This window comes from Arachis ipaensis, chromosome B8, assembly GCF_059453495.1.
Source record: "Arachis ipaensis isolate K30076 ecotype BB chromosome B8, ASM5945349v1, whole genome shotgun sequence".
Lineage (NCBI taxonomy): Eukaryota > Viridiplantae > Streptophyta > Magnoliopsida > Fabales > Fabaceae > Arachis > Arachis ipaensis.
In genome coordinates, this window is record NC_142443.1 from 24,847,968 (window position 1) to 24,869,606 (window position 21,639).

The 21,639-nt window shown below is 31.7% G+C and overlaps 1 protein-coding gene across 1 annotated transcript; it reads right to left on the bottom strand.

Annotated features, from left to right (window-relative positions):
- Positions 1 to 15,079: 15,079 nt before the first annotated feature.
- LOC107623068 (serine hydroxymethyltransferase 1, mitochondrial-like) lies at positions 15,080 to 18,918 on the bottom strand. Its single transcript, XM_088497517.1, has 7 exons — positions 18,565 to 18,918; positions 18,366 to 18,416; positions 18,156 to 18,242; positions 17,766 to 17,842; positions 17,410 to 17,534; positions 16,325 to 16,442; positions 15,080 to 15,111 (listed from the first exon to the last, which is right to left on the bottom strand). The coding sequence occupies exons 4-7, from the start codon at positions 17,830 to 17,832 to the stop codon at positions 15,080 to 15,082; spliced, it is 342 nt and encodes a 113-aa protein (XP_088353643.1). The 5' UTR covers positions 17,833 to 17,842; positions 18,156 to 18,242; positions 18,366 to 18,416; positions 18,565 to 18,918.
- Between the last annotated feature and the right edge of the window lie 2,721 nt (positions 18,919 to 21,639).

The window sequence follows — 21,639 nt, forward strand, 5'->3', positions numbered from 1 at the left end:
AATCATAAAATGGACTACATTGGAAATATAGAGCCCAAATGTAATTTGCATAACGCTATGTAAATTATATCTACGCGTATTATTGAGGCCCGAGTTTTATTTTTGTTGTATGTTATCAACTTGTTATGTATGACAAAAAAAAAAAGAACATATTACTAATTTACTATGCTGCATTTACTCAAAAAGAAAACCCAAGCATATAGCATATAGTATATAGTATAGATATTAAATTCGGTATATAGCATATTTGCAGCTGTTTTTCTTAAAAAATAAAAAAAAATTCTTTTAAATAAAAAATTAGGAAGCATTCTTAACAAAATTCAAACCAAGTCAGACTAAGTACTTAAAATATAGTAAATTATAGATTAAACTCAGATTAATTAACTATATTGTAAGTCTGGCTTATTAAGAGTAAAATTTATAAGAGATTCTCATTGAAAATTTTCCATAAAATTAACAAATGTATACCTCTTAGACCAATTAACAAATGAATTTAATTTTGATACATTATCAGTATAAAATAATTTTATACATGCATCCAATTACATATTGTCACATTATAAAAAATAACTACCTTTTACATTGATTATATAAATGGTCATCTAAAAAAATAAATGTGATTGAATGACAATTTAAAATATTTTACACTAATAATATATCAAAATTAAATTCTTAAATAATTACTAACTTCTAAATGTCTTCCTTTCTTCATTTGTGTTGCTATTAGCTTAGCTCATAATTTTACTCTCATTTTTAAAATAGTTATCTCTTTTACTTTTTAAATTTATTAAAAATTAATTTTTTTCTTTTTTAAAATTTTAACCAATTTCAAAAGTAAAAAAAAAAATTATTTTGTGAAGTGAGTAATTTGAAAAAGTAATAAATTATTCTATTTTTTTCAATTTTTTTGGCTGGGAAAATTTTTTTACCTTATATTTTCTTTGGAAGGCTTTCATATATATATATATATATATATATTTTTTTTTTCTTTTCTTTTCTTGGTGGGCGGAGGAGGTCAAAGAGTCAAGCTGATACTCATATTTTGGGTCAAAACGTCGTTTTTCTTGTGTCCTTTGGAAACTCAGTAAATATGTTTTGGGAGTCCAGCCCATGGAAAAGGGCTTACATTAGTGTCTAAAAGTCCAAAATGGAAACACGAGGTGCATGCATTTGCATTCTGCCACACTTTTCTTCACGTTATTTGACTATTTGAGGCGCTCCTTAACGACATTATAAATAAAGCTTTAACCTTTAATAGAATGTTCTTAGGTATTATATCACGGTCATCATTAAATTCAATTAGATTTATAGATTTACACAAATTTTTAAGTAATGAATTTAAAAATTAATTATTTGTATTGAGATGTAATACATAATTAAATGTTATATAAAAATTAAATCCTTAAATATATATTATATTTTTTTTATTCTTTTAATGAATAATGGTCTTAGCCCAATCCTTTTGTCCGAATTATACTAATATATACTCTTTGATTGTAATCTCAAATAAGTGTTCATTTTTAATATTTTTCATTTACAAATTTTTGTCCAATTAACAAATTAACATAATATTATTATAATTTTTTAACCAAAACCCTGAACTAATGGACGAGAGAGTATAAAATTAGTAAATTATTAAAAAGGAGTGCATGCCAGTTAAATTATTGCAACATGTTTCACGTTTAAATTAAAATAATTCATTTTAGTAAGTAATTTCAAACACTAAAGTAAACGTTGTTTTTACTTGCATTCGGCTCAATATATTATTTAAGTGTGAAATTAAGACAACTTGCATTCACGTTCTTGCTTTCTTTCCTTAAAGTAGCAATTCTTTTATACTTTCTAAGCAGCACACTAGTTTCGTATTAATATTACATAAAATAAGTGTACAATGGTAAAAGGACAAAGTGTATGTTTAATTACTCATATCGAAGCATGCATGTGTAGTGTGCCAATAACCTATCGAAGGAATTGGTAAGTAGTTTGATCTCTAGGTTCCAGGACTGAGCATTCTTCGAGCTATGTTATGCATGAGAATTAAGAACGAAACGAGTTAAAATATAGATTTTTATTACTCATGGATAATAATAAAGTGGATTCTATACAGAATAAAATATGATTTATATTTGGTGACGTTAACTAGTGTAAAAATCTGCCCCTACCAACTTACTGCCATCTCTAATGAGAATATAGTGTTATAAAAGTTGAGGTAGGCTTGTATTCCTTTGGTTTATTTCCTTTTATTTAGTTTCTAGTCAACAAAAAAGATTGAATAGTTTTTTTTAGATGTTTTGATATTTTTTAAGCTTTTTTTGAATGTTCAATACAAAAATTGAAATATATATTAACAAAAATATTATGTTCATACTAAAAATCAATTATTAAATTAATTATTATGTATTTATATATAAATATATATTGTTTAAATTATTTTTAAAAATTATCACTAAATTGCAGATGGTAGCTGTTTTTGAAACCATACCAACCCTAATAAAGCGCTGTTATCTACTGTGTGTCTTGTAGTAATTTTATATCAGTAACTAATTTAATAGTTATTTTTTGCATGTGTACACTTAATATAATCATTTAATATATTTAATTTGGTAGCTAATTTGATTTTTTTTTTTTTTGAAAGAAAAGGCTCAACACATGAAATGGAGCAAATAACCTACAGAACCATGAACAACAACAAAACCAAACAACTCCTATGTCATCTCCAGCATATCCATCAACAACATGAGTTAAGAACCACACCAGTCCTTAGCAGAACAGAATGATCTAACAACACAATCAGCTAGGGGTGGGCATGGCCCGACCCGGCCCGAAAACTCGGCCTGGCCCTGAACACTTTAGGGGCTATTTTGGTGTGATTTCACCGGGTTTAGAGCCGGGTAAGGGTCTCAAAAATAGACCCGGTCATTATTTCGGGTCGGGTCCGGACCATGGCTCGGGTCACCCGAAGTCGGCCCGGTCATCATACACAATTAATATTTTGTGTTATTAGTGATGGATGATGGTTATTCTTATGTGAAATTTAAGTATTGTAAACCTTAATATTTTGTGTTATTAGTTATTATAAGACTATAAGTTAATGTTTTATGTTTAAAATGTATAAGATTTTAGACTAATGCATAATATTGTGTTATTTATATTGATTTAAATATTTGTTGTTATTAGACAATATTAGTATTGATTATGGTTATGCTTTAATTTTAGAGAAGAGTTGGTTCTTGTTATATTTTTCTAAGTGAATTTTACCATGTAAAATAATTGTTGGAGTCTTGAAAATTTGGATATTTTCACATGCTAGCTTATAAGAAGGTATCAAGGTAATGTAATGTTAACGATCCGATTTTCACCCGGTTTTTACCCGATAAAATCGTGGCTCGAAAGTGTATAGGTTTCATCGGGTCTAGGACCGAGTTCGAGTCTAATAAATAGGCGCGGTATATATTTCGGTCCGGGTCTGGATCATATCAAACCCGGTTTCACCCGACCCATGCACACTCCTACAATCAGCCACGTCTGATGTCTTGTTCTCGAATATAGCATCATTTCTACATAATCATATATTCCATAAAATTGAGAAGAACCCAATTTGCCAACACTTACGCAGTTCTGTTGTAAACGACATAGTCCGCCAGCTCTCAAAGTAGTCTTTTAAGGTACTTAGTATAGTCCACTCTCGTCCAAACTCCTTGATCCATGCGCACTACACCTGCCAGGAGTACTCACAAGTAGCAAATAAGTGTAGCACAGTTTTAACATCCTTCTTACACAAGACGCACATGTTATCATTCCCTTCAATGATCCCTAGCCGACTTAGCCTCTCCTTTGTATTTACCCGGCCTACTAATACAAACCAGGTGAACAACTCTACTTTTGGCCAGACCAGACCTTTGCAAATTTTCTTTGTGAATTCGTAACTCAGGATATCATCAGCCATAGTCTGTTCCTGTAAAATATGAACAAAGGAGTTAGTAGAATAAATGCTTTTCTTGTCAAATTTCCACACCACTATATCTTGCACATCTGCTATTAATCTAACAGACTGTAAGACTTGAAGCATCTGATCCAACGTGTCAGCCTCCCACTGGCGGAGTTCCTTCCTCTATTGGAAGTTCCAAACCCACTCTATCCCATCCCAAAAGCCACAATCCCCAATTACTGATCCTTTTTTGTTTGAAATTAAGAAGAGTGTTGGAAAGGAGTCTTTTAGCTTTCCCAATTGGAGCCAAGTATCCTCCCAAAATCTGGTGGATCTACCATCCCAACCTCCATAGCCAGACCATTAATCATCTTCTGCCTGAACTATTGGTCCTTTATTCGCAATTGACATATGTCTCTCCACAGGCCTCCTTTCACTGGTAGAGATTGAGTTGATAGCAACTGATCAGAATTTAGGTTGTTGTCGAAACACACAATTTTCTTCCATAACGAACAGTCTTTCTTCGAGAACTGCCACCACCATTGAAACAATAACGCAGTATTACGAACCACCGTATCTCTCACCCTCAAACCTCCTAACTTCTTCGGTGTCTGAACCATCTCCCACTTGACAAGAGCCATGCCAGGTTGTCCATCTTCCTTCCCCCAAAAGAATCTCCTCTGCAAAGAGATTATTCGTTGTGCGATCGTATTTGGCATCTTACACAAGCTCAAGTAATAAATAGGTAAGCTGTTTATTACTGACTTTATAAGTACTAGCTTTCCAACCTTGCTAAGGACCTTTGATTTCACAAGGTGAGCTTTTCTTCTACCTTATCTATAACTGGCTTCCAAGTTTTGGCTAACCGGGGATTTGCTCTGAGGCTAATTCCAAGGCTCACCGGTAGAGCTGCCTGCTAGCAACCGAGTAGTAGGCACATTCGATTCACCCACTCTTGACTACGATTCCCAGGGATCAAATTAGACTTGTCGAAATTAATACTCAACTCCAACATTATTTCAAAGCACCTCAAAAGCCTCTGATAATTTCTGATTGTGCCATCTTCAGGCGGACAAAACAATATAGTGTCATCAGCAAATTGTAAGTGTGATAACTCTATATTATCCCTCCCGACTAACAGTGGAGAGATTCTCCTGTTCCTTACCGCTTCCCTGATCATCCTGTTAAACATATCCACCACCAATACGAACAAAAAAGGCGATAGTGGATCACCCTGGCGAAGCCCCCTCTCCATCTTGAACGGTTTCGTTGGTGACCCATTAATCAGAATAGAAACAAATGCCGATATAATGCACTCTCTGATCCATGCCCTCCAAGTACTCCCGAAGCCCATTTTCTCTAACACAGTATCAACAAAGCACCATTTAACTCTATCATATGCCTTTTGGAAATCCTGCTTGATTATCGCTTACGCCTTCTTCTTCAATTTCAACCAATGCACAATTTCACATGCAATTAAAGCTCCATCATGTATCTTCCTTCCCTTCACAAAAGTACTCTGTGATTCTCCAACTAGATATGGCATAACAGTCCTCATTCTTCTTGTCAACAGCTTAGATATAACTTTATAAACGCAGCCAACCATGCTGATAGGTCTGAGGTCTTTTATCTCCTTAGCCCCAACGAATTTCGGAGCCAACGCTACCCACGTGACATTAGACTTTGCTGGTAGTCGTGCCGTCTCGAAAAAATTCAACACAGCAGCAGTGAATTCCAACACTTTTTAATGAAGTTCATGTTGTATCCGTCACACCCTGGATATATTGATATATTGACATTAGCTAATTTGATATATTGATATATAATTGAAATGATACTTCTATTATAACTTAACCATATTTTCGAATTAATTTATTAGTAATCTTCAAAACCGCAAGTATAGTGATATTTTTTTTTATATATTTTAGTGTTAATTATCTCGTCAATTCATTTTTTTAAACAAAAAAAAAAAAAAAAGAAGAAAAGATAATGAATATTGGATTGTTGGGTAAAGTGAAGAATGCGAGGAATGATAGGTGTTTTGGGACAATCTCACTAACATGTTGTTGCTACTGCTATATGCTTCTGCACCCAACCATACACATTCCTTCATTGACTAGTAACAATAATCCACGTTATCCAATTAATTATATTCCCTTATCATATAGTGTGATATGATATGATTTTGCGACATGTATCATATGATTATGAAATCAACTGGAGTCTCTTGCTCATTAAAGTCTCACACCTACATCAATAAAGTTCTTGTTGGTTGAGTGCCATATCCAGAAACAACAACTAAGTTCTATCAATCATACATGATATTATGGCACCTCCTAAATTATTGCACAACCGGGGTTAGATTATTGGATCCTTTAACATTACAGTAGAAATAACTCTCATAATTCACACTATATATCTGCTTGTCAGAATTTATTAAGGTCCCGGGTGCTTCTTGCTAAATTATCAAGTAAAAAATTATAGCTTTCATTTTTTTTTTTTGGTAATTAAATATAGCTTTCATTTGTTTTGCACTTTTGAAAAAATGAATGTACTGAAAAAGCCCAATTATGAAAAATAAAAAATTTGTAGTAGTATAAAAAAATTTGAATTTAATTGAAATATTTTTACATTGTATGTATAGCTTTTCTTTTTTCCATTTACGTTACTATTTAAAAAGTTGGGAAAGTAATTGAGATTAAAGTAATTATTTAAATTAGTTTTTAAAATATACAAAATAGTCCTTAACGTTTATTTTTGTTAGACAATAGAGTTTCTCTCCGTTAGTCATTAACAATGATTGTTGACGTAGATCGTTAACTCGTACACGTAGCCGTCAAGTGTCCCTGAAAAACAAAATAATCTCTAAAAAATTTAAAAAATCTCAAAATAGTCTCTGAAAAAATTTAAAAATAGTTCTTTCAAATATTTTTAATCTTTTTCAATAGTCAACATCTTATAATATATTTTTAATCAAAATATTAAAATATTATTAAAAATATATATAATCAATAAAAATACAAAAATAACAATATATAAATTAAAAGATAATTTTATTCATTAATACTAAAATGTCATAAGAAATAATATTATTTAATAATTAATTTATGATATCTACTGCATCGAGGTGATATAAAAATCATAATAATAACAACTAAATTTAAGAGGTTACTGCATTATAAAGGGCACTATTTATATACATAAATTCCTATGATATTGACACCAAATAAATTTAGAGAAAGAAGTAGAAAAAATCTATTTTTTCTTAACATAATTATTAATTATAGTAGCACAAAGAACTTTAACTGTAAACCTATTTTATGCAATATTACATCTCTAGTGAATCCGAAAACTTTCAATAAAAGATGAACAAAATACTTGAATATTTGTTAAGACATTTCTTCTTAAAGTGTTGCAAAGTATTAGAAATTTTATATTATATTGGAATTTTGTAAATCATCTACATTGATATTGTAATGACCAAAACTTACAAATTTGACTTCATATATGATTTGATTGGCATTGTATGCAAGTTTTAAAGTGTTATCTTCATAAGCATTTGCACACATATTTTCAATTGTTTATGTGAAAAAGTTTATGTTGGATAAAAATTTTTCACTAGCTCATTTTCTTCTTCACCATTAAAGAATTATTATAGAATATGGTACATACAGATTAAATTAATATTTTACACGATAAAAAATAAATGAGTTTATTTAATTATTTAAATTTTTTTTAGAGAAACTTCAAAATTAATTTATAATTTAAGATTGTCAAATTTGAGATAAATAGATAAAAAATTTTAGAAATTAAAATTTATCAATTTAAAAATAATTATATATAAATAATTTAAAGGGGCTATTTTGGATTTTAAAAAAAATTTTAGGGACTGTTTTGAAATTTTTTAAATTTTTCGGGGATTATTTTGTACTTCATGATACACCACTATTTTATGATATATTTTGGACTAAATTGAGTGAGTTTTGTCAACTATTCTCACACTTATTCATGTAAATTGCATGTTTTTAAGTTTCCTTCCTAATTTTGTGCTATGATTGAAAACATGTTTCCTATGCCTTAAAATTATTAATTTTTAGTTCTCCTTTATTACCATTTGATGCCGTGATGTATTTGTTAAGTGTTTTCAGGTTTATAGGGCAAGAATGACTTAAAGGATAAAGATGAATCATGTTAAAGTGGAAGGAACACAGGAAATTAAAGACTTGAGAAGCGAGGAGTGACGCGCACGCATGGCTGACGCGTGCGCATGATCAGGAGCGTCTTTCAGTGACGTGTACGCGTGACAGAGCGTCACGTGCTGCACTTAACAGAACTCGCTGGGGGCGATTTCTGGGCTGATTTGGACCCATTTTCAAGCCCGAAAACGCAGACTAGAAGCTGGAATGGAGCTGAGACTGAACACACTTCACTTTTCACTTTAGTTTTTATTAGTTTTGAATTCTAGTGAGAGAAGCACCTACTTCTCTCTAAGGTTTTTGACATTCTTAGTTTTACTTTGAATTGAATCTTGAGAGAGCTGCTACTACCTTTAATTGGAGTCATTGTCCTTATAGTTTTCTTCTCTAATACCTCTATTGCTCTTTTCCATTTGATTGCTTTGAATTCATGTTTGGATCTTGTCACTCTTGAATTTTATTAATGCATTGAATTATTTTTATGTTTATTTTTATTGCTTGTTTGATCCTTATTAATTACTGTTAGTGCCAATTTTGATTTAATTAATTTCTCATAACTATCATATTTTTTATTTACTCCTACCATGTGTTTATGAAAATGGCATTCATGTTAATGGAGTAAACTCTCAACTTGGTTGGGGGTTGAGTAATTGGAACCCCTTGAATTGTTATACCTAAGTGGTAATCTGTAACTGGAAATTGTTGGCTAGCTCAATTCTCACTAACTCTAATCCTTCTCCGTGAAGTGACTAGGACTTGTGAGCTAGAGTTAGTGATGCCCATTTGACTTTCCTTCAATTGTTAGAGGATAACTAAGTGGGAGTAATGAACCTTTATTTTTATACTTGGGAAAGACAACAAGGATAGAACTCCAATTCTCTCCCCTAACTAAGGCCTTTTATTTTAAATATGTATCATCTCTTGTTAGTTATTCATTGCTTTAATTCCTAACTATTTATTTTTCCGTTTTCAATTTCAAAAAAAAAATATTAAAAAAATCCTAACCAATAATTTGCATCTTGTGTCAACTCTTAGGAAAACGACCTGGGATTCTACTCCCGGTTATTTATTATTAATTGCGACACATTCTAAATTGATAGTGAAAATTTCGTCGGTTAAGGCTGTACTTGCAACGCCATTTTGGTAAATACTTTTCAGAAATTCTTAACCGACATTTATCCACCCATCACTTTATTCTCGAGACTAATTTGTCTAGATCGCACACGTTGACATTTAACGGCCACGTGTGTGAGTCAACATTTCATGTCCACAATCATTGTTAGTAATTAATGGAAGGAGAATGTATTGTCTAACAAAAATAAACGTTGGGGATTATTTTCTGTATTTTAAAGTCTAAAGGACTAAAATATCTAATTTTAAAAACTTCAAAGACTGATTTGAGTAATTAGAGTTAATATTTAAAATGGTCCCTGAAATTTGACCCCGGTACAATTTAGTCCTTTAATTTTCAATTGACCTAAATTATACCGTAAAATTTTGACGCGTGACTCAAGTTGGTCCTTTCATCTATTTTCATCACCGAAAAAATAATGTAACATTTTTAGTTGACACCTGACATAAGAAAAACTACGTCGTCGTGTTGTAGTTGGCACCTAAAGTTTGAAAAAATGACGTCGTGCATCAATTCCAACCGGAGATGCACCCAATTTTGCCAGAAATTTGCTGGAATGAAGTAGAAGACTGGGAGATTGAGTGGGAAGAGATTCAGACTAGACTTCTACCACAACCACAACCACAAATCGATCAAGAAACAACCAAATCTCAGCCATCAACAGAGCAAGATATTACAGCAGCATCAGTAGAAATTCAAGGAAAAAATAAAGAGAGGCAGGAATCTATGCAAATTCAGATTCAAAAGCAAATCAACAACAAATTCAACAATAAATCACAAATTCAATTTCATAAGATCAGTTCACAAATCAATAGGTCTAGAATATGAAATTGATGAAGATGTAAGAACTACTCATAATTCAAGAAAAATTGCAGAGCTCTCAAATAAAATAAAAAACACATCAGAAGTTGAAGATGCAACATTAGAAGAAAACCTAGATCTACATATGGAGTATTCAAATCTGGAAGCAATGGATCCGGTTGAGAAAGATGTCATCATCAGCGGCGACAATACATCTGCGAGCGCCGTAGTGGTGTTCGATGCAGGGCCAACAGTTGCCGAGGTCGGCGCCATCACGAAGGAGGAAGGAGATGACACCGTGAATGAAGGAGGTGGCTAGGTCCAGAGTGGCGAGGATGGCGTCGTGAGTGTTGTGAGTGTGACTGTGTGAGAGAGTGGGAAGGAGGTGAGACGGAGGCACCACGGCCATGAACTGAGGTAAGAGAGAAGATTGGGAATTTACTGATTGAGGAAGAAGAGGAAGAAGAAGGGTCAATTGAGAATTTGCCTACCGAACATTGTTATTTTGTTGTATTTTAGGCACTAAATGTCAATTAAACATGTCATGTCACTTTTTTAGTAACGGAAATTAATGGAGAGGTCAACTTGAGTTACGTTTTAAAATTTCAAGATATAATTTGAATCAATTAAAAATTGAAAGACTAAATTAAACTGGAGATCAAATTTGAGAGACTATTTTAAATATTAACTCGAATAATTACTCTTAGAAATTAAATAATAGGCGTGATAGAACTAAAATTGTTGACTAATAATTGTATTTATTTATTAGATTTTGAATTAATAGTATAATTGTCAATTTAGCTTTATTTCCATAGATTGCCCCTTGCTTCCAATGATATCATGCAATGTATATAGTGCAAACTTTGTTGGAACCAAAACTTTGCAAAATGGGTAATATATAGTCTGATCTAGTGATAACTGTGTACATCTTGTTATAAATAAAAACATACAAAGACCCAAGCGCATGTGAACATGTGAGAGAGATTCGAGGGGGGATAAATGCCGACAAACTTTGGCAACATAGAGAGATGCTTAGATATTAGATAAGATCATAAGATAAGCCAACTCTCCTTTCATTGTATTTTCACAATGCAATTTCGATTCTATGTCGGTCTAAATGTCATGCTGTTAACCACTATTACGATCTTTGTATACATGTGTTTTATTTCGTTGATTTTCATTTTTTAATTTTATTATATGATCTCAATAATTATCCTTTGCCAGCAATATATATGGTGGACTGATCGAAGGACAATGGAAGGACCACGCTAGGCCTTAGACCTTATAGAGACGTGTTTGGATCAAATATGAATTGCCTGATACAAACAATTAGCTACATTGACTCATTATGATATCTATGTCATATCAAGGAATTTTTTGATTCTGATTTATATAAATTGTGAGGTATCAAAATCAGAGATTCTGATTTATATATCTCGAATTTTTTTAAACAAAAATCGGAAAAAAAATTGATTTTTGTACTTTTCAAAATTAAAAAAATTTCATTTTTACCCTCTAAATTAAACCGTAACACATTTAAGATTAACGCCCTATTCGTTTACCATTCGAATAAAAAGCGCTCATGGTGGATCTGATTTTCATATATTCATGGTCATAATAAGAAGACAACATGGGTGCACCCACCAGTGTTTTTTAGTTTGCATTGTACTTATCTGTCGCATGTGAAATGTACGGAGCATTATTACAGGTCATGTGCATTCGCAGCACCTACCCATCACACACTCTCTCTGTCTCTCTTCTCAATCATGTGCCATTATGCGCCATTTGTTGACCTTTTGCCAACAAGTCAACAAGATATTTTTCTTCTTTTCATATGCTATTTCATTTCATGGACCACCATGCTTTCATGTCTCTTACTTATGTTTAGCGTAATTAAACCGGCGATTGATTTAATAATTAAGACCCCGGAGATCTTTAGATTAAATGGCAGGTTACTAGTTGTCTAAGCTTTTAACCAAAAGTAATTTTATGATATAATATTAAAATTTTTATAATTAAAATATTTAAAATTTATCTTTATTTAAAAAAATTATCAAATTATTTGATGGTTCATTTGTAAAAGAATTTTAAGTTTGATATTTTCTTTCACAATAATTCTTATAATCTCTAGTAATTATCACACGGTGAGAAATTTAAAATTTGATAGAAAAAATTTAGAAGGGCAGCATTTTTATTAAAATTTGGCCAGCATTTAACTATCAAGAGAAGAGTGAGTAATCTCACATTATTGGATAAAATCTCACACCATTAAAAATACTATTAATAACTAATTGATGGCTACAAATTACAAAATTTACTGTCCTAACACTCCTCAATTTAATATTGTACCTCATTTTATACTTCTCCAAATTTAAAGGAAATTTCATTAATTATTATTAGAAAAATTCTATGATGCTGACATATGTTTTCAGCATCTTATATGCTTATTACGCGTGTCAAGTTTTGAGATCAACGAATGGAGGAAAAGAATGCTTGTAAAACGGATGAGTGAACGTGTCTCGTTTCATGTGTGATAATCATTATGTTAAGTGAATTGTCTAATTATTTTTTTAAGCTAATTGGGGTGATGAGTCCTTTATGTGTAAGCTCCGTGGGATTTTTGTTTGAAAATATAAAATTGGGAGAAAAATAAAATTTAAGAAGTATAGTCTTTTGTTTTTAAATAAAAAACGTATAAATGCTTACAAAACATTTTTATTTTGTAGATTAATTATTATGCAATAAACTTTTTAACATAAAAAATTTATGTTTAAATATGAATTTAAAATACAAAATATAAAATATTTAAATTATAAAAATAATTACAAAATATTGTTATACACTTCTCTTTTATTTAATGGAATAATAAAATAATAAAAATAGTTCCTAAATACCAATTAAATTCTTATTATACCAAAATTTAATTAATTATATTTAACTAATTCAAACTATTTTTTTAGTATATTTATTTTAAAAAATATATATAAAATGATTATTAATTAGAGAGATGGCTAGTACAAGATAGTAAAGAGAGAAAAAGTAAAAAAATTATAAATTGCTACACATTTTCGGAAATTAATTTAAGAATAGAAGTAATGATGGAGATGTGCAAGTATATTGTGATTTGAGGTGTATTTTATAGATGTGGATCTGTTGAAGTCAATAATCTACAAAATGTAGGTTACGTTTTGCATCACATGAAACCAAAAAAGCTGAGGCTCCTGCAAAACGCAGGATACGTTTTGCGTGAATCCAAAATCAAAAAGCTGCAACAACCTGCAAAACGTAGCTTCTGATTGGTAGGGAAGCAGATCGAGGGCTCGAAACGTGTCCATGTCCCCTGCATGCAGACTAGACCTGCTTTGTTGACCATGTGGGAACTCGAAAAACAGAAGATGCATTTGGCAGTCTTCCCGATTGCATACATGCCACGTGTTATGGAGAAAAGTATTGTGGGAATGTATAAAAACGCAAAACGCAGGGGGAGGAGTTACTGAAGAGTAAAGAGTGTTGTGTGAGGTTAATACTGAAGAGTGAAGAGTGAAGACTCTTGTGTGAGAAAGGTTGTGGGAAGAAGAAGAAGAGTAGAAAACTTAGGTTGATTTAGTTCTTTAAAAAAAATGGTTCGTAATTTTACTAGACCTGAAGATCACATTGTTGAGTACTTGGATCATTTTCAATGGATAAGTAAATTTTTTAAAAAATTTTATGATAAATAAATATATTTATTTGGATTTTGTTTATTTATCTTTTAACAAATAATAATTTAATTTATTATTTTCGTTATTATTATTATTATTATTATTATTATTATTATTATTATTATTATTATTATTATTATTATTATTAGCCAGTGTTATCATGCTTAAGACTGATGAAAAAAAATTGTTATCATGAGTAGTATAATAATAAAATACTATGTAGGATAATGATAATAAATTATTAATATTTTTTAATAATAAATAAATAATACTGTCTAAGATTAATAATTAATCGTTAGTATTTTATAATAAAAAATAAATAATGTTTAATAGTTATATCTATGATATGAATAATAGTTATGTTTTATCATACCGGTATTATTATTATTATCATGTTTATGATATGAATAGTAGTTGTGTTTTAATTTATCATACCGGTAGTGATGAAATATTATTATCACTACAAAAAAAAAGGGTTAAAATGGCGGTTTTTTAAGGTAATTACGGCGGTTACAACCGCCATTATTACCGAAAATGGCGCCTCCAAAAAACGCCGGAATTCTGGGCGCCATTCTGGTTATTACGGCGGTTTTCTGAAAACCGCCGTAATAACCAGTGGATAATACGGCGGTTTTTTGGCGATTATAATGGCGGTTTTTAACCGCCATTTTAACCAAATAAAACGGCGGTTTTGTTGTTGTTTAAAATGGCGGTTTGTAACCGCCGTTTTTACCTGAGTTTAATGGCATCCTCCTCGTTTAAAATGGCGGTTTATAACCGCCGTTTTTACCTGGGTTTAATGGCATCCTCCTCATTTAAAATGACATTTGTAACCGCCGTTTTTACCTGGGTTTAATGGCATCCTTCTCGTTAAAAATGGCGTTTATAACCGCCGTTTTTACCTATATTTAATGGCATCCTTTTTGTTTAAAATGGCATTTCTAAACGCGGTTTTTACCAGGGTTTAATGGCATCCTTTTCGTTTAAAATGACATTTTTTAACTGCTGTTTTTACCGGATAAAAATGATATTTTTTATCTTTTAAAAATGTAATTTTTACTATTATTTTTATCTTGCTAAATAAATAATTTTTTTATTAAAATTCCACAATAACAAAATCATAATCCATAGACAAAATATTATATAACTCAAAGTATTAAACATAATATATGATTTTTTAGTATTACAAAAAAAAAAAATAATAACTCCTATACAAAGTATCAAACTAAGAAATATTGTTAGTTCTATTACATTGGGAGTTTTTCTAGAGATGCTCAACAAATTTGCTACGGATCATTCCAACATTTTCATTCCAACATTTTCATTGTTCATGTCCGTGTAAATAAATATTACCTGCAAAAGAAAATTGAACGTTAGAAATAAATAGTTACTCAAATAAATAGCAAACTACCAGCATTTTGAAGAATTAAAAACTACACCAACAGTCTCACAAGAGGGACTAGATATTAAAAAATTTATTCATATATATGATTATTTTTTATATTAAAAATATATAAAACACATCTATTATGCAACAATCCGTAAAAATAATAAGGGGCTGGGTTATTCATGGTTTGCAAAGATTTGGTTTTCATCACCATAAGTCAGTCAAACTCAGAATAGTCACACACAATATGAATCCAATGAAGAAAATCTATTCATCACCATTGCATATTCCAAAAAGGACCAAAATGAAAGAAATTATTCACCGTATGATTTTCCACTTTGATTGGTGAATAAGCCATGAATTCAGACCATTGTCTCTCAAATAGGAAACACATCTCCCATTTTTTAATAATTAATTAATATTATTACAACATTATTAAAACCTCATTTATTTTTTTATTAATTTTTTTATAACCCTCCAATTTCCATTCACTAGTCATATCAATTCACTCCCAACCACTCCAATTCCCTTTCACTGCTTCCATACTCTTTCATTCTCAGACACAATAAACTTTCTTCATTCATAGCTACTGTGTTACTTACATCAAACACATTGGTCAAATAATTAAAGCCCTCTCTTCCACCCTAGAGTAGTAGTAAAGAAAACCCTTCACTATATTTTCACTGATCATGGCTCCACCTGCATGTAGATCCTACTCTCTACTACTACATGGACTCATCAAATTTCTCACTGTGCTTTTCATCTTTTCCCTCTCCATTCTACCTCCCAAATCAGGTAAGAAAAAAATCATTCCATCACTCTTATATAATAATGATTAATAATTAATAATTATACTCTATTTTCTAGTTATTAATAAGAACTGTTATGTGTATGTGGTGCTTCTGTTGATATATAATAATTCCTGTTTAATTTTCATATGGTTTTAATTAATTATTTTTCTAGGATTTTTTAGTTTTACAATAATCTCTATCTCTACATATATCTCTACCTTGGCATTAATTTATATATGATACAACTGTTCCTATTCCGTTAGAAATACAAGATGATAAAGCAAGTAAATTCATATATAAATGAATTCTTCAGATTGATCATAAAGCTAGGAGCAGTCAGACAATTACGTCCCAATGATGAAGACAAGAGTAAGGATATGAATATTACCTATCTCTATAACTTTGTTCCTTGATGCATTCTTCAAAGTAGATAAGGCCACTTTTCCTGTATAAGATTTAGTGCTCAAGTGATACCCCTGAAATGCATTTATACAAGCATAAAGCACCTGAATCCTTGTTAGATGCAGTAAATCAAACATGTATATAACAAAGCATATAAATATCTCACATAAAATTTTTTAATTGTAGGATTTATCTTCTTCATCAGGCCTTCCAAAATGGAGGAATCCCATGGATCAATGCCAATGTTTCCCAACTCTGTGGATCCCTTATAATCAATCTGAAATTAAAAAATAAAATGAAATATATACAAAAGAATTCTTAAACTGTAAATGCAACTTTTTTTTCTTAAATAAAAAACAAATATATTCCAAATCATTCACCTGTTGAAGAAGTTCCCTCTGCAGGTATTTCCTATTAGAAAGATCATATTAGCACAAATAAAAGAATTAATAGAAACCAACAGAAGCAATTACTGCATTTCTTACTATTTAATTCTTTTTATTTTTTCCACAGGAAAAAAGTAATTAATGTCATAGTCCTTTAAATAAACTCTTATTAACACAAGTGGTATACAAATATTTAAATCGAGAGTAGACTAATTTGAGGCAAATGGGGATTGGAAAATGTTCAATCACTCAGCAAGTGAAAAGTACAATTGAAGGTTATACAAAGACCATGATACAAGACTGCAATGTGCAAAAGTACCTGGTCATAGTCAATATATCTTGTGCTTTCATTCAGTCAGTATGGCATTGTCTCAAAAAATATAGAGACTACAGAAATCTTTTTGGTATCAGTCTGCATCATGACAATAGTGACTATTACTTTCTTATCCTTAATTGATTGTAACTCTGTACAAATGTTAATAGACAAGAAATGCTCCCATTGCTGAAATGAAAATCCATTAATCAAAATAATCTTATGTTTCATAAAAGACTGCTAAGTTATTCTAGTGAATCTCATAACAGCTTTATTGGGGAGAAAAATGATAACAGTGATCATTGATCTATTTCCATATATCTAACTAGATTTTATTGAAACAGGTAAATGAGTGAGGGAAGTTGATAATACCTGGTATCCATGAGAAAGATGCCCTCCATGAGGAAGGTCAAGCACCATGATTCGCTCGTGAGGTTTCAGCAATGCGGTATACACATGAAAATTTGCAGGTGAACCAGACAGAGGTTGCACATTTACTGCAACATTGGGGTAAGAGACACATAAGCTACATTTTCCTCTCTCTTGTTTTTTCTTTTTTTGATTCTTTTCCCCTTTCCTTTGGGAATTAAAACAACATATTGAACATAGAAATATTCATTGGAGAAAGTGTGAGATGTGAAAGCAAAGTCCTATGAAGCCAAAACAGGGAAATTTGTTCATATACAATGAAAAACAAATCAGGTACTATGTTAGTATTGTGTGATTACCTCCCCATTTCGCTGGATCCAACCGGAACGCTTCCAAGGCACGCTTCTGGCATAGTGTTTTAGCCATGTCAATATACCTGAAATAAGAAAGATCAGAAATTTTTTGAGGATATGAGTTCCAACCCCTTCACAAAAACAAAAACAAGAAGTCAATCCATATGTGTGGTGAAAACTGAAAAGCAAAACTCTACCATCATCTCATCAATCATCATATATGATAGGCAATAAAACATTCAATCCAATATTCCCCCTGGCTAGGAAGAATCATATCATGCAGCATAAACTCAGCAATATCAAATGTTTTGCATAAACTCAGATAGTTGGATAATTTTTTTCAAGATTTTCTATATCCCTGGCAAAGATGCAAGTAATAATAAACTAATATATTACCTTCCATTGTCTAGCTTTCTCTAGCTCAATTATATCAGCAATCTCAGGATCAACTTCCTCAAGTGAAGCATTCAATTGCTTTGGCCACTGCAAAGGAAAATCAATATATTATGATAGAAGTCTGATTTTTCTTCCTTTCTGCTTGAAAGTTGAAACAATATGTATATCTAGATATGCATAATATTAACTGTAATTATATAATAAGCTTACTGAAACTCAGGATTTTTCTTTGTCGTAAACAGCTTCATCAAGTAAAGAGAACTACATTCAAAAGCAAGGGAAAGGAATGGCAAGTAGTTAATTGGTTAAGGTAGGGGAGCATAGAACATTATGAATATGAATATTTGTTATTATAAAGATAATAATATAATATAAAGCATATATGGTTGGAAATTTGATTAAAGAAGACCTTGTAGTAAACAATTGTGCCTGCACTAAAGAGAGGACGTAAAGGCTTGTCCATGGAAGTTGAAAGCCTGCGAAGAAGCGCCATTGCCATTGCCATCTCCAAGACACAAAACACAGGGTGTGTGTGTGTGTTGTTGTGTGTGTTTTTTCTCTTGTAACTTAGTTTACAGGTTTTGGTTGTTTTATTTGTTTCTGTTGAGTTTTGATTTTGGTGGTTGGTGGCTCTTGATGATCCACTCCTTATTCCTTAGCCCCACTTCTGCTCCTGGATGGTTCATTGTCACCGCTACTAACAAAGTGTGCAATAGTGATAAACAACCCTTACAAGGTTTACTACCAGCCAGCACAGAATTAAATGTCCATAGTGATCAAATTCCTACATGATTTGAAAACTGTAAAATATTTATATATGCACCAATTATCTTGTGCAACTTATATTACTTGTTTAAACTAAATAACTCCTTCTTCATTACTTCCACCTAAACTTAAAATTTTAACAATTTCTTGTACAATCAAAATCAAACTCATCTTTCTTGTACTCTATTTAACAATTATTTTTACTTGCAGTTTTTAGCTTCCTTTGATCCTATAAAAATGTCTAAACATAGACCAACAATGCAAATTGAAACCACTATCAACACCACCACATATAACAATTAATTAAATAAGCATGAAATCAGTTGCTGCTACATGTGTTCTTATGATTTTAGTAACCTCAGTAACTAGTTCTGAGGCTACAATTTCATCATGCAGTGATGTAATTAAGAACCTAAAGCCTTGTGTGAGTTACTTGGTGAGTGGAATTGCTAAACCACCAAGACCATGTTGCTCTGGCATTAAAGCTCTTGCAGCTACTGCAGCAACCTCTGCTGATAAGAAAACTGCATGCTAATACTAAATTTAAACTAATTATTTCAAGGTCACAAGCACTATTTAAGTTCAGCATGCTAATACTCACCAGATGAATGAAAAGATGATGTCTATCTTCAAGTGGTTCTTATTTAAGTAGCTTCCATCTTCTAAATAGTTCCAAATCTATTTATCTTCATCACCTGCATATAAAACAACCTGATTATTAACAACTTCATTGTTCTCTAAAGCAAATAACTTAACAAAGCACAAAAACAAGTTTCAAGCTAATAAAAGAATTTGTGATATGTCTGCAAAAGCGATATGTCACATACAACAATGATTGAATAAATGTATAAACAAAAAAAGTAAGCATTCAAGCAATTCATCAAACACGTGCTATGCAAATCAGTAAAGCACCAACCGAGAGCATATTTATAAATCAAAACCACAAAGAGAATGGAAATTTGTATACACGGATGTAAGAAAAAATAGAAGAAATTACATGAAGACCTTACCCCCAATTTCTGCTAACAAGGAAGAAAATCAAAACCTAAAATTACAGAAATAGAAGTATTAACAATTTGCAAAACAAAATATGAGTAATTAAAAGCAGAGAATGTGGATTTGTATATAAACCTAATTCAACGAAGATGGAGAAGGAGAAGTTTCATAGAGAACAACACGGTAGAGCAGGAAAAATCACACAGCAGATCCATCAATTGAAGAAACGTTGATGGAGGAGATCCAGCTGGAAGAAAAGCGTTGATGGAGGACTTGCCGCCAGAAGAGAGCCTCGTGGATGAGATTGCATATCTCATGTTGCGATGGAGTTTCTTCCTGGTTTCTCACTTTGCGATGGAGGTTCGATTAAATAGCACAATATTTATTAATGAAATAGAAGAATTTTTATATCACTGAAGCAGAGTAGGTAATGGCGTTTAAAATCGCCAGAAGCACCAAAAAACCGCTGCTTTCTACAAGAAAATTATGGCAGCTGCATAAACCGCCTTAATTTATAAATATAATGGCAGCTTTATAGAAACGCCGTTATGTTGCTGCCATTTTGTGCTCTTTTTTTTGTAGTGTATTATTATTATTATTATTATTATTATTATTATTATTATTATTATTATTATTATTATTATTATTATCTAATAGTAAATAAATATTTATTATTTTTTAATAATTTATTATCATTTTTTAATAATTTATCATTATTATTTAGAATTTAATAATTATCATTTTACTTATTGCAGGCTATCAGGAATTTGTTGCCCAGAAATGCACGTGTACTTGTCATTGTATCTTCTGATCTCCCAACGAGCTTTTTTTCGAATCAAGCTATCTCGGATAAGCCAGTCGCACCCTGCACCATACCCCTTGCATTTCGCATAGAATGTTTGCGGCTCAGACTCATACACAGTTTAATCAACTCCTCTAGAGATGGTGTAGCTTTTGATTGCAGATATCACCGACTCTCTCGAACTAAATTCAATTCCGACACTAAACTCGCCATCTTCCGCCGCACGTTGACTTCACCTACGACATGCGCACCACCATCAGTCAGACAAGGAAAATAAATTAAGCACTATAGGAAACTTGAGTTAATAATCATAACATACCCGTATTCACTTACTCAGAAAATTCTGAGGCATGCATGTCTTCGAGATCTAGAGTCCGCATAAAAGACAGAACACCAAATGGGTGTTGGCTTACAATCGCATTCGCTTCATTTTGCACCGCCGGATTTCCTGCCAAGTCTCTGTCATCGTTTTCATTATCGACTTCATAGTTAGCTTCGAATTCCTCTTCGTTGTCATTATTATCTTCTTCCCAATCTATATCCCCGAGCTCATCAACATTGACCTCGTCGCCGACCGTACCCATCCCCGACTGCTGTTCAAACTCAACGTACAGCTCTATCATCGGCACGTGAGATCGGATTTGTTGATAAATATACAACATCTGCTGCATACTGGCATCGTCAGTGATGGGCATTATTTGAAACTGTATTAGCCCACCAAATACTTATACAGGACTTCTGTATAAAAGATTGCTCACCCTTTTCAAAATATGGCTTTGAATGTTATTACAAAGACCATTTTGCAACTTGACAAAACTCATGGTACATGGAATAGCAAATGACAACGGACATTCACAAACAAAAGTCACTCCTTTATGTGTGTTTGTTATAACCTCACCGTTATAATATACTCGCAAATTT

Excerpts from the sequence above, each read along its gene's own strand:
- LOC107623068 (XM_088497517.1), bottom strand. The coding sequence starts at position 17,832 with ATGGCTAAAACACTATGCCAGAAGCGTGCCTTGGAAGCGTTCCGGTTG. Across the intron at positions 17,535-17,765 it reads GGATCCAGCGAAATGGGGAG|TAAATGTGCAACCTCTGTCT; the intron begins GTAATCACACAA and ends CCAATGTTGCAG. Across the intron at positions 15,112-16,324 it reads GAACAAAGTTATAGAGATAG|GTAATATTTATTTACACGGA; the intron begins GTAATATTCATA and ends TTTCTTTTGCAG.